Consider the following 13,829-nt stretch of genomic DNA (forward strand, 5'->3'; position numbering starts at 1 on the left):
GCGACATTTCCCCCGAATGCTGAGGAGCCACGGCCGCACAGCGACGCGTCCTCTCACCGCCCTCCAAAATTGCAGAACGGCCTAAAAGCTCCGCCCCAAAAATATCTGTAAAATGTCAGATATAATGTGCCGATCGCCGCCTTCACCGTGGTGACACCGGCGAAATAAAACATGGCTCCTCCAAAAAAGAAACCCGACAATAACAAGTTCCTGTCCCAGTTCGCAGCGCAACCCGGCTCTTGAAACGCCGAAAACAGGCCCACTGTGTTTTCGTGGTCCACGGACTCTCAATTGTAGAAATAATCTACAACATGTGGCATAACCGCCACCGCCCATGGAAGCATTCAAGGAAATAATTCAGCGATCACCACAAACTAGAAGGTGCGGCTCACGTCGGGGCCTGTGTTTTCGGAGGGAACCAGTGGATTCAAGTGGAGTCTGTGTTGGACAGCGGGGTCCAGGGGCGGCACCAAACCGCGCCAGTGGGTTCGCGCAGGCAACCGCCCGCACCAGTTGCACCGTGCGCCCCACCACCGCCGCACCGTGCACTCCTCCACCACTGCACCATACACTCCTCCACCACCGCACCATACACTCCTTCACAGCACCGTGCACTCCACCACCACCGCACCATGCACTCCTTCACAACACCCTGCACTCCATCATCACCGCACCATGCACTCCATCATCACCGCACCATGTCCTCCTCCACCGCACCATGCAAGATGAAGTGCTTTTTATTCTTGATGCTCCATTGTCAACACGGAAGCTTGAAGAGCTGGTTTTCATGAAGCACCCACTGCAATGTGTATCTAGAACAAGGGGACTTAAAAGACTGCACGGGATAACCGCCATCGCTGGTGGATGGGTGGAGAAGAGAGAGCCAAAAGGGAAAAATAATATATATATATATATATATATATATAGCTTTGATTAAAACTAGCAACAAATCAAATATCTATGCAATAAAAAGCACCAACGGGTTAGCTGCTTTACTGCTGTGGCCGATTCGAGACAGTATATTCACTGGAGCTGAGAATGGCTCCAACAGTGCATGGCAGCACAATTCCAAGCCAAACAATCACTTCGTGGCTGTCGATTTCAGAGTCCCGCTGTCGCGGCGGCTCAGTGTCGAACTAGCCGCGCCGTACCGCGACTTTAATGTTCCGTTCGGTCGACACTTGTAACGTGGAAGCGTTACTGTGAACAACTGCGTTCCGGGAATTAGACGGCGCCCCGGCCTAGTTAGCGCCGAGCGAAGGCTGAGGCGACCGATAGGCGCGGCTCTGATTGCCTCCGGCGCCGAGAGCGTCCCGTTCGGACCCGGTGAAATCGAGCGAGGAGAAATCCTCCAGGCGGAGCTTTACGCCGGGACGTTCGTCGTGCTTATTGTCGTGAGTTCCGTCGTCAACTCAACCGGCCGGCGAGCAAGTGCCCACGTTAGCCTCGTTGAGAAGTTATTTACTCCCAAGCCAGGCGCGACGAGACGCCGCATTGATTGTTTTCGTTGATCAGATGTTTTTTTGCTTTTTAATACATACATATATATATATATATATACACGTTGTGGGTCTGACGTGTTGTCTTATTCTGGGACTACCGTCGCCGTACGATAATTCGCCAACCAACGCCTAGCTTCCGTTAGCTAGCAAGCTAGCTCGCTCAGCCTTTCAGCGGGGGACGAAAAAACACTTCAGCGAACCCCGGGCGCGTTTTGTGAGGAAACGGGGCCGCGCACGTGTTTGGAATGGACGTGTTTTGTCTGCCCGCGACGCTGCTTGGACGACGACGGGACGACGACGGGACGTCTCCCGCCCGCTCGCTCGCCCGCCCGGGACGGGACGCGGCGCGGCGGAGCTGCTGCCGTAGCGGAAGCTCGACAATAAATATCGTTTGTTTACGCTGAGTCCAGTCACCCCCACCACCACCACCACCACCACCTCGTCGCAACACTATATCACTCCGCGCACCGGGAGGGGGGGGGGGGGGGGGGGAAAACAAACCCCCCCTCATGCTTATTACTTCAAAACAGCGGATCTCATTCGAAAACAAAACACCAGCTCGTTATACGACGGGAATTCATATCACACGCAGTAAATCTCGCGAAATCGGACGCATCGGATAGTGTTGTTTCGTAACAAACGGTCCAAAGGGGACTACTTTCCGGGAGAAGCGCCTTTCATTTTTTTTGAGGGGAAAAACGCGGGATTGCCGTCGCGTTTCCTCGAGTTTAAATTGGGCAACGTCACCACGATACGTTCGAAACGAAAACGGGATGCGTGTGCAAAGATGTTGAAACCGTCTGCAGCCCAAGTTTAATACCGCTTTATAGCACCCATACTAATCTGTATTCACTATTATGTTTGCTCCCCCCCCCCCCCCCACTCCGATGTATTTAGTATCGTCCACATAATGCCCCAGGCTTCTCTCCTCACGTGGTCGCCGCGCGCTTGATCGACTGTAGGGACGAGCCAATGGGAGACGACCCCGAGCTTAGCAACAGCACATTTTTGATGTCGCCCAATCGCCGGGGAGAGGGGCGGGACACGCGCCGCCCGGCACCCTGGCCGCCGATTGGCCGGCGCGTTCGGCCGTCGCTCGGGCCTTGCGGGACGTGTAGTTCGTCGGCCGGCGCGTCCCTCGGCCGCGTGCGGGGTCGGAACTACACGCCCCATAGCGCCGCGTGCGCCACGGGCGAGAGCGTGCGCGCGGCAAGAGGCGGAGCTGCTATATAAACACGAGCTCCTTCTTCTCGAGCGGCACACTGGAGACTGTCGTGGCGACGGAGCGCCGCCGTCGAGTGACCGGCGCCTACGGTGGCGCCGAAGTAGTTAACGCTAGTTTAGCAACGGCAGCCCCCGACGAGTCCTCAGCGACATAAACAACTGTTACGGTCGAAAACTTTATACAACTTCAACTCAACCCGAGCCCCAAAAGATCAGTTTGTTTATTTGTTTTTTTTTATTTTAAGGAAGAGGCGACGTTATTTCCAGAAAATGAACTTTTAATGTGTTTCGACAAGGGACAAAACCACGGACTCGAAAGCTGTCAGCCCGGGCAGGAGCGCCGTCTGAGAATGCGCTGAGGGGAGCGGCTCCATCCGCGCAGCACCGAGGATGACGGAACCGAGCGCCGAGCGGACCCATCACCTGAAAACTTCGGATGCCCCATCAGGTGGGAGGGGAGCCGCCTCGGAGCATCCGCCGAGCAGCGAGCGCGCCGCCGCGGGGGCCGCCGGCAGGGGGCGCCAGAGGGACAAGCAGCAGCAGCAGCAGCAGCAGCAGGCGGAGAACGGTGGCAGGGACGTGAACGCTGACAAGTTGTGGCAGAGGGAGGTGTGTCCCGCGTTGGCCGCCGGGAACGCGCTCCCCAAGTGCCCGGTGGCGACCCACCCTTGCCAGGGGCCGGGGCCGGGGGTGGATTCCTCCGGGGAAGGCAACCTGGTGGCGCACGGCAACAGCGGAGACGGCCCCTCGGAGGAGACGTCGAGTCAGGTGCAAGGGGAGAGCGTGGGCTCGGACCCGCGCCAGGGCAAGAAGCGGCACCGGCGCCGGGCGTCCAAGAAGAAGCGCCGCTGGAAGCCCTACTTCAAGCTGTCCTGGGAGGAGAAGAAAGCCCTGGACGAGCGGGAGACGGCGCGGGCTTCCCGGGTCAGGGAGGAGATGTTCGCCAAGGGGCTGCCCGTGGCGCCCTACAACACCACCCAGTTCCTGATGGACGAGCACGACCGGGAGGAGCCGGACCTCAACACCGAGACCGGGCCCAGGCGACTCTCCGGCCCCGGCGGCCTCCGCACGGAGGACACCGCCAGCGAGGAGGACATTTTCGACAACGAGGACGAGGACGATGACGGCAGCTGCGGGGGCAGCGACGGGATCGGCCGCCCGGGCAACGCGGGGGGCGAGTTCCTCCAGAGAGACTTTTCCGAGACTTACGAGAAGTACCACGTCGAGAGCCTCCAGAACATGACCAAGCAGGAGCTGGTGCAGGAGTACCTGGAGCTGGAGAAGTGCATGTCCCGCCTGGAGGAGGAGAACAACCGGCTGCGGCGCGCCGCGGCGCCCGGTGTCACGGAGGAGGTCACGCCGCCCCAGAAGGACTGTGCCCGGGTCCGAGAGCTGGAGGTGGAGCTGGAGCGGCTGAGGGCGCAGAACACGGAGCTCCGGTCCCAGAAGCAGAGCGACAAGGAGAGGGAGGGCGGATCACCAGCACCAGCCGAGCGGAGCCACAACGCGAATTAATCTGGATGTTGGGGGGGAAAAGAAAGTCAAAATATGGGACATGACCAGGATTTCTTTTTTAATTGTTACCATTTTCTGTAATTGGTTTGTTTACCGGGACGGTTCAGTCAGTGAATTGCAATACTTCCCCCCCCCTATTTGGACTGTTGGTTATCTATTCAAAACTTTTTCAAGACAGAATGTAAATATTTCAAAATGATTTCTCTTTTTATGGAGAGAATGTATTTGAGAACACGATTTTTTTTCTCTGGTCAAGTTCGTAAGTATACCGATTTTGTCTCTTTTTTTTTTTTTTTTTAACGTGTACGTTGCATTTTCCAATAATTAAATTGTTTAACTGCAGCTAATTGGACCACCTTAAAAGTTTTTTGGCAAAAAAAAAAAAAAAAATGCTGTGAATATTTTAACAGTTCTGTCTGAACCAATGGGAAATAAAAAAAAAATAAAAAAATAAAAAAGACATTTTGACTGCACTGCCGTTATTCTGTCATGCATGTGGTGGTGATGACTGATTTACAATTACTATTATTAATACTTGAAGATATTGTTCTTGCATAACAGCATAATGACCTAATAGTAAGAACACCTATTTAAGCGGGGGGGGGGGGGGGGGGGGGGGTGACGTCGGCCACCATGTTGTGAAAAGAATATACCGAGACTCACCAAGGAGTGAGGTAGGGATTAACCATCTCTCAACATTTATCAGATTTATTTTAAAATTCAGGCAACCGTGGCAGCAGCGTGAGGCCTGCTGCTGGGGTCCAGCGTCGGTCTCGGCGTGGAGACGTGATCACCTGCAACCTGCAGAGGGTGCCACTCCTCCCGCTTGGGCCTGGAGCGGCGTCACACTACGCGGAGAAATAAAAGTAAAACCCGTTTCGCGCTTCGTCGACACCACGCAGCGACCACCTTTTAACAACATAGTTCTGTTTATTTACATGGTTTAACCTTTAAAGCACACCGTCAACAGGGGGGGGGGGGTGGTTTCGACTGAAACAAAACTTTCAGCTCGGTTGTTCTCATGTCAGATCATTTTACTCAAGGGCAATTCCAAATGTACACAATACAATATGTTACATATCTAGACAGTATTTACAAAAAAAAAAAAGATATTCAAATACAACGACAAAACATATAAAAAAAAAAAAAAAAAAAAAAAGTAATACATTAAGTGGTAAGTTTTTATTTTTTTTCTTTCGATGAAGACATGGGCAGTTCTGACTCTCATGCCAAGTAAACAGTTTGGATTTTTTTTCTGCAGCTCGTCATTGGAAGTATAACGTCGACAGATGGTACCGGTCTCAGTTGTCCGGTATGACTTAATGTCTCGGGCGAAGGTTTTTGTCAGTTGTACCATATTCGTATGCCATCAATTACTAGGCAAGAGAGGCGACCTCTTTTTGTTGTTGTTTCTTTGTCTTCGACAAAAGCAGCTCAGATACAACGCTTCCCACGTTTAGAAGCATCAGTAGTAGCTGCTGGTGGCTGGAGTATTATTGGCAGAGCGAGTGCATAGTAGTTTCCTTGGCTCGAGGAGGCTCGTAACAGACCGATGTATGGGGGCAGCAGCGCCTTGGACACAACAACCACCAACTGGAGACAGAGCTTCTGAGACAGCAAAAGGAAGATGTAAAACACAAGCACTGACCATGGCACTGCAAAAAAACAAAAACAAACAAACGACACATTCCAGAAATCAGGCACTTGTAGGACAAATCTTGAGGTAAGATGAGACTATGTTTAAAAATAAAAAATAAAAATAACATTTCATATAAAATTAAAAAAAAATCAGACCCACTTGGTGGGTAAGAACGGGTGGGTCTCACGCCACTCAAAGAATGATTTTTGCACCGTTACTGCTTGTTTGTAAAGGAAAAAAAATGTTCCATGGTCAGGATGTGAGATGAAAACAGCTTTTTCGGGGGCATGTAAAATTTGTCTTCACATCCTGTGCTGTACGCAGTCCTGCTGTCAGGGAAGATTTAGTCGAGGCCGACCGTACACATACAAACATAACCCTAAGATAGGCCATGTGCATATATATTAACGCTACATAATTACAATGGAACATCAATGACAAAATTGAAATGTAGAAATTAGCAATCATTTTAACCCTGTTCGTGTAGTATTGTATCTGTTCCCAATACATAAAAGGTCATACTGTATGTGGGGTTAGCACAAAATCCCATACAATAAATAGGTTTGGGGGCAAATTATACAAATAGAGGTAACAGTGAATCCAAGCGTGGCAGAGTTGCTTCCTTTTCTGCCTTCATAACCTACTGAAAATGACTACTGAGGTAACTTTAAAAAAATGTTTTAACCAATTTGCATGTTGTGTGTTGGTGAGTATATTTGTGTTTTTTGTTTTTTTTTCTTATGACCACATAACTAGATTTCTAGTAGATTTCTATAGATGAATTATGCATGGTGCTGAGAATCATGGTGAAAGGCAATCTAGGAGGAATTAAGGATCCGGCTTTTGTTTGCTCTTAACACATATACACAAGAGAGGAGATAGCATGTATAATTGTAAATATATATATATATATATATATATATATATACATACACACACACACACACACACACACACACACACACACACACACTAAAATATATTAAGGGAAACTGTTCAAGTAACATCTTGAAAAAATGCCTGTGCATGTTTTTGCACTTTTGTAAACTTAAACAAAAGGATGAAAAATAAAGCAAAAACAAATACGATAACATATTTATATTTACAAGGTTAACTTAACAAGGCTTTGTACAAATGTTACAAAATAGCTCAACACACAAACACCTCCACATTTGCACATTTCTTTACAAACATCGCTGGGCAAACAGGCAAATGCACGGACAGACATGGCAACAACTACGGACACTTGTGTTTTGTGTGAATATGTGTGTACCTCTGCATGTAAGTTCCACTAACGACCATTTTATCCACCATATTACTGCTTCTGTGGCCTGAGCAGAGCGCTGGGACTCGTACAACGTCAGCTCTGGCTCCAGAAAAATGGAGACCCTATCGTCATTTTGCAGCCATCTTGTGTTGATATTTTCCTGAAAGTGAGTGTGAGTGAATCTGTGTTGTGAGAGAGAGAACAGAGAGAAAACAGTGGGAGTGGGTGTCCGTTCTCCTATCCTGGTTTTCTGATGTTGTCTTCAGCAATATGCAAATAATTGTATATCTGCAGACTGCTGAGTAGCACCATTCTCTGGGGGAACCGGAAGGTTGCATTTGGTCAGAACCCTTATCTGGTCACATGAGGTCACACCTTCTTGGCTGTATCATAGACTGCGATTTGGTCTGTCCATCGGCCCAGTTTCAGAATCATCTGAATAAGTGGACACAAAGTAAAAAATGACAATACAAAATAAAAACAAGTCAATAAATGCTTTGGCAACACTAGAATATCCCTCGCCATGCCAACGGAGCTAATTAAACAAAGAAGCGGGAGGCTGCTCTCTGGTCATCTGGCCCATTTCTGTCTGCAAATGGCCTCCGCCCACAGCTTGTTTTTGACTGACGCGGGTCAATTCAGCAGCTACGTCTGGCTCTCTGAGAAACAGCAACGCCAGCCACAGGTCATCGGTGCGGGAGAGGAGGGGGGTGGGGTCACAGGTACTGGTGGAATCGAGATGGAGCCGCTCGGGGGGAGGTGGGAAGCTCCTCCCCCACGGAGGCCTCTGCGTGAAGTCTCTGTCTCTGAAGAGGAAGACTTTTGGCCGGGCCGGGGGACAGGGCGAACTCGTCCACGCTCAGCGGGGGTCTCTTGTCGGAGGCCTCGGTGGGCGAGGCCACCACGGTGTGTCTGCGCCAGGCGCGCCTCCTCCTCCGCGTCTCGGGGGAGAGCGGCTTCCGCAGCCCCACGCTGCGCAGGTCGTCGGCTGAGCCCAGGAGCCGGGCGCGCACCTGGTCCACCAGGGAGCCGCGGCCCGGTCCCGCCGGGGTGAAGGAGGCGGCCTCGCTGGGGGGCAGCGCCGGCTTGAGCCGCGCCGGCCGCAGGCTCTCCTGGCTGCTGCCCGACGACAGGTTGGTCCTGCACGTGTCCCTCCTCCCCCTCGGCCCGCCCTCCCCCTCGCTCCTCTCTGCGGAGCCGGCCACGTCCAGCAGGTCCATGGAGCGGGCCTTGGCCTTCTTCCGGGCCAGAGTGTCGCACTGGATGAGCTTGTGGGAATTGAAGGAGGGCCGGGAGTGCAGTCTGTGGTTGGAGGAGGAGGAGGAGGATAAGGGCGTGGTGGACCGCGCGCCCCCCTCACTCTTCTCCGAGGGCTCGGATGTGAGCGGCGGCGGCGAGAGAAGCGGTGTGGGTGAAAGGGCGTGGGGTTTGTAGTGTGTGTAGAGGAAGCTGCGTGCGACGGCCGGGGGATGCGCGGCGGGCGACGCCGGGTGTTTCTCGGGCCGCTCCTGGGTGAGGGAGCGCGACGCGAAGCCGCTCTCGTTGTCCGTCTCGCTCACCAACTCGCTGTGCTCGTCGTCGGCGTCGTGGCCCTCCGACACCAGGCTCCGCCCCAACGTGGAGAGCGTGGAGTAACCGGACACGATGGAGCGCGCGTCCTCCGGCGCTCGCCACGGAGAGCCCTTGACCTTGGCCCCGGCCTCTGCCTCCTCGTCGTGGAGCGACAGCGCCGCCTTCCGCGCCTCCTCGCCGGGGGGTAGACTGGGAGCCGCTGCCGCCACCACCTCCTCCGCTTCCTTTGTCAGCTGGACCCTTTCCACCGTCGCCTCCCTTTCCCGTTCTTCCTCATCCTCCTCTTCTTCGGCCTCTTCGTCCTCGTCCTCCTCGGCCTGGGCTCGCGGAGCCGTGTCGCCCACGGGTGACTCCGCCTCCTCTCCCTCCTCAGAGCCCACGTGGCTGGGCTTGATCGGCTCTTGCTCCGAGTCGTCGTCCGTGCTGCTGCCCACCAGGCGGCCGTTGTGGCGCTTCCTGCGTTTGCGGCCGGTGACGGCTGACATGATGGACAGGGTCAGGAAGTCCTTGGCGGTCAGGTCTCGCTTTGATCCCCACGACCCCTAAAAAGAAATGAAGGATCAGTCTGGTCAAGCCGGTTTACACACCTACAAGCTGACCTCACGGCGCTGGTTCTATGTTTTAATTGGCTTAATGTCCGCTTGTGATAAATGTCTCACACTGGACTTTGTGTTGAAGTTGAGCACGAAATTCGAGCCCGAACCACCACCGTACCAAGGCCTTACCTTGGATTTAGCTGAGTCACTGTTGGTTGAGTCTGTCGGGGAACAGAATAAAAAAAATGGGTCAGAAGGTGAACTCCCAAAGCAAAGTGATGCAGGGCAAGTGAATAGAGGGCACAGAGAAAATACGTTTGCTCATCTATTTTTTCAAGGTCATGTGTTCTTCCACAAATTGAAAAAAAAACAAAAAACATTTTTAACAGCTTGTTAAGAATTTTCCTTCCTCTGTGCCATCTGACCTTCACGGGCCTGTTAACAAAGACACCGTCCACACACCAGAATGACACTGCACAGTGAGGAGGGAGACAACGAAAAACATTTTCAACCCGATATGAATGGCGTGTGATCAGAGTGTGTTCAGCGGCGGGGTAGTGTGTGTGTGGGTGTGTGTAGGTGTGTGTGTGTGCGCGCGCACGGAGGTTGGAGAAACTGCATTAGGGAAAACCACAGCACACGCCGATGACGCCACGGAGAACACGTATGTGACAGTTGGGAAGCGTGTGAAGGCAGGAGTGACGGAACGAGGAGAAGGGCGTCAAAAAGCAAACATTCCCTCAGGCAGGATGCAGACATACAACCCGAGACAACACACACTCCTCACACACACACACACACACACATACACACACCTTCTATGGCAGACCCAAGCGCATGGAGCCCGACGGGGGAATGATCTGGCTACAGAAAGGACCAACAGAGGGGGCCCTTAGATCAGGGGGTCCCAAACTGTTTTCCTTCTGAGTCCCCCGAAATCAAACCTGATTCAATCTGAGACCCCCCCCCTATTTACTGAGTATTCCTTTTTTTATCGTGTACTTATTAGCGATTGCCAGCCATTTTTGTCTGAACTGGCTCTATTTTTATGCGAGAGAGAGCAAGGGCCTATAATACATGAGAACGTATTGGCCCTTTCGCAGACAGGGTTTAATCTAAATCAGGACTAAACTAATCCTACTTTAATCCATCCAGAATATACAGTTAGGGTTAGCTTTCAAAGACGTTGCTTAATTTAAGATTGATTAATTCTAGACTACCAAGGTAATGAAAGACTAGTCAGCTCATTCTGTCCGGTCTTAGTCCAGATAATCAATTTTCTCTATTGTTGAGGTCGACCTGGAGAGGTACTAGAGACATAGACACCACCAACAAACAGTGAATGTTTCCGTTTCTCTCCCTGCATCCCACTCACTCGTACCCATACAAACCACACACCCACACACACACACACACACACACAGCCAGTGGAAAACCCATCCTACCGCAATGGCTGCTCCACAGGCTCAGCTGAGAGAACGATGCAGAGATGAACAGAGAAAGAAGAAGATAAACGACAAGTAGGAAAAAGAGGTCGGCTGAAAGCAGTAGCAGGTGTGGGCACAACTATAGTGGCACAACAAGCTCAACGGCTGCAGCCAGGGGTCTATCCGTCTCGCCTCTCGTCTCAACGCAGGGGGCCCAGTGAGAGCCCCTTCCGCCTCCCCCTGCCGGGCGCTGAGCAGCGTGCTCACCTGAGGCCTCCCCTAACATTGTGGTCCTGCCGATGTTGGACAGCAGGTGGTCGATGTTGGGGGCCGGCTGGACGTCCTCCGTGTCTACCGGCGTCTGCGGGGCCACAGGGATCGGAGTCAAACGAATAACCGGATCGTTTAAAGGGAAACGACAGTATTTTTTTTGACCTCAGCCATCAATCGGGAGTCACTGGGAGTTTTCCTTGAAGTCATTTTAAGACAAAGCGTGGAGTGTGAAAATATTCTTTGATCACATTGTAAACAGGAAAACGCACCTTCTCCTCCTTGTCAAGCTCTTCATTGAAAAACCAGATATACTGAAAAGAGAACAAGAGAAGATATCTGTAAATTGGCATGCGGTGTGTTATGAGTTGACTGTGTGTGTGTGTGTGTGTGTGTGTGTGTGTGTGTAATAGTTCTCACATGTTGAATGAGCGTTTCTACTATCTTGTAGCGGTCAGGCATGTGTGTAACCATATCCGTCATGTTGTCTTCAGATGTTCGCACCAACGTGGGTCCAAATACCAGGGCCAAGTTGCGGGGTTCCATCTGCAACACGTACACACACAGACACACACACACACACACACGCACGCACACACACACACACACACACACACACACACTGCTCAAAGAGTTGTTTTTGGACACAAAAGCACAACTTCTCCGCAAGAGACAACGTCCTCAGACCCACACCTTGTTCTTATCCGAATTGTCGGCGACAGTCTTCAGGTGGCCGACCAGAAACTTGAGGGTGTGGAAGTAGTGGTCGGGGAGGTCACGGATCTGGAGAGCACCAGAGAAACGTTACGGCTGGAAAACATGTGAAACCCGTCCCTTTCTCTCTCTCGCTTCCAATGAAGTATACTGTACACCCACACACGGTCACGCTCGCACACACACACACACACACTGGAGGGCAAAGTATACTGTTCATAAGGAGCACACTTTGAAATGTTAACATGAGGAGGCCTGCGTACCAGTTTCTTCATGGTCTTTAGCCTGTCTGATGCACTTTCCATTCGGTTGGCATCTATGAAGTCGTTGTACTTGTCTGTTAAGACATGAGACAGTCAAAGAAGTATTACGAGAATATATGAATAAAATATACAGGGTTCATTCTGGCACTGCAAAATGAAATCCAACTCAAGTACCTTTTTGAGTATATATTTTTTTAAGGACTTCATGCAAAACAAATATAATTCATTTTCGATGTGATCGTTTGTAATTAAAATGAAATATCTCCTTCATGTTGAGCCTGCAGTCTCATTGTCTATTATTTATATTAGTATATCTATTATATATCTATAAATACATCTCTTAATCTCATTGGCATCTACTATCATAACGCTACGATTTGAATAACAAAACCAGGGGGAACATCATAGGTTTTCAACAATCACATTTTTTTCAAGGACTTCTCAAGCACTTTCAGCACAAAAGGGGCTATTTTTAGGGTACTGCATTCCAGCACTTCAATTTCTGAGGGTGAAATTCAAGCACTTCAAGCACCTCAAGGACCTGGTAAGAACTCCGAACATAATATATATATCGATAACATTCATGTACTGAATACAGTAATACTGAATACAGTATATATTATAGATTTGTTACACTAATCTCTGTCGCAATGTAGCTTGAATGTTATTCTCCCTTGTAAGTCGCTTTGGATAAAAGCGTCTGCCAAATGACTAAATGTAAATGTAAATGTAAATGATATGCATCTCATTCTCGATGGTCCTAAAAACACACGGACTAACCGTCGGTAAAAAGAGGCTCTGGAAGTTTCCGGAAGAAGGACTTGAGCAGGCTGCTGACCACGTTCAGATCTTGCCACTTCTGCTGACGATGAAGAGGAAAGAAAAGAAAGATGTGTCGGCGAGGGACTCGACTAAACCAACAATAGTGTCTCTCAATGCAGCTGGTCGGCCAAACGGCACCGGCATCCGTGCGTGTGTGTGTGTGTGTGTGTGTGTGTGTGTGTCTTGTGTTTTTCATCAGTGAGATGATATGGTTGCTGACCTCCTCCGCCGGGTTGATGTCCACCCCCTTGTTAAGCTGGTCCTGTAGTGTGGACACCATGGCGTTGTTCCCGGGGACCCTGTAGATTCCGGTGTACTCCAGACCCATCTCCTCCACCAGGCCGCAGCAGATCTCCACGATCATCGGGATAAACTGGGGCGGGGTGGGGGTGGACAAAACACACATTATGGGATGGCACCGATCACATTGTGTTGGGCCGAAGTTTAGTGGTTGTGGAAGGAAAGAACATCAGAATGGTATTTGTATGGGCAGATACTCAAGATTTCAGTATCTAATCGCACCACCTCTATTTAGCCTGTTTAAGTCTGAAACTGTGTATTTCCTCGTTTGAGGTCAGGAGGGCGGTACTGGCACAGACCTTGTTGTTGGCACCTGGCTGGCAGTCCTCCAGCCTCACTCCAAATGCTTTGGGTCCCGCCTTCTTGGACTTCTTCATGATGTTGATTCCCCACGGAGACTTTGGTGGACTGCTCTCCTCTGCAGCAGAAAATGGGATAAACACACATAGCACAAGCATCATGTTAGTAAGGTGTCATGGGGGCATTTAGGATATAGACACATTCGGCTGACTGAATAATATGAATAATACTGTCTTTTAAATTGCAATAATATAATCATACAGTGACACCCTTGATTGGTCTCAGTTTGGGAAATTTTAAGTGGAGACTGGGCCCCACGTCGGGGAGAAAGAGGGCTCTGGGGCCGTCTTTTTCAAACCTCTTTTTCTGGGGACCCACTTTTTAAAAGTGACAAACGACAAAAATGACAACCACTGTGACACACCCAAAACACTGCTCTAGGGTGGCCACAGCAATATAAAAATAACTTTGATAAATT

General features: G+C 50.7%; 2 protein-coding genes across 2 annotated transcripts in view; one reads left to right on the top strand and one right to left on the bottom strand.

Annotated features, from left to right (window-relative positions):
- The first annotated feature begins 2,695 nt into the window (after positions 1-2,695).
- Positions 2,696-4,701, top strand: hexim1 (HEXIM P-TEFb complex subunit 1). Its single transcript, XM_080009901.1, has one exon. The coding sequence runs from the start codon at positions 3,117-3,119 to the stop codon at positions 4,239-4,241; it is 1,125 nt and encodes a 374-aa protein (XP_079866027.1). The 5' UTR covers positions 2,696-3,116; the 3' UTR covers positions 4,242-4,701.
- A 2,159-nt stretch (positions 4,702-6,860) lies between these two features.
- Positions 6,861-13,829, bottom strand: part of arhgap23a (Rho GTPase activating protein 23a) — a 52,135-nt gene continuing 45,166 nt past the window's right edge. Inside the window, exons 15-24 of the mRNA XM_080009190.1 lie at positions 13,351-13,469; positions 12,972-13,124; positions 12,710-12,788; positions 11,930-12,003; positions 11,646-11,735; positions 11,373-11,498; positions 11,225-11,266; positions 10,950-11,043; positions 9,445-9,476; positions 6,861-9,261 (exon numbers count right to left, since the gene is read on the bottom strand). Coding sequence (XP_079865316.1) covers positions 7,864-9,261; positions 9,445-9,476; positions 10,950-11,043; positions 11,225-11,266; positions 11,373-11,498; positions 11,646-11,735; positions 11,930-12,003; positions 12,710-12,788; positions 12,972-13,124; positions 13,351-13,469 — 2,207 coding nt within the window. The 3' untranslated portion in view covers positions 6,861-7,863. The remainder of the gene's footprint in view (positions 9,262-9,444; positions 9,477-10,949; positions 11,044-11,224; positions 11,267-11,372; positions 11,499-11,645; positions 11,736-11,929; positions 12,004-12,709; positions 12,789-12,971; positions 13,125-13,350; positions 13,470-13,829) is intronic.

The sequence above is a fragment of the Zeus faber genome (assembly GCF_960531495.2).
Source record: "Zeus faber genome assembly, chromosome: 11".
NCBI lineage: Eukaryota > Metazoa > Chordata > Actinopteri > Zeiformes > Zeidae > Zeus > Zeus faber.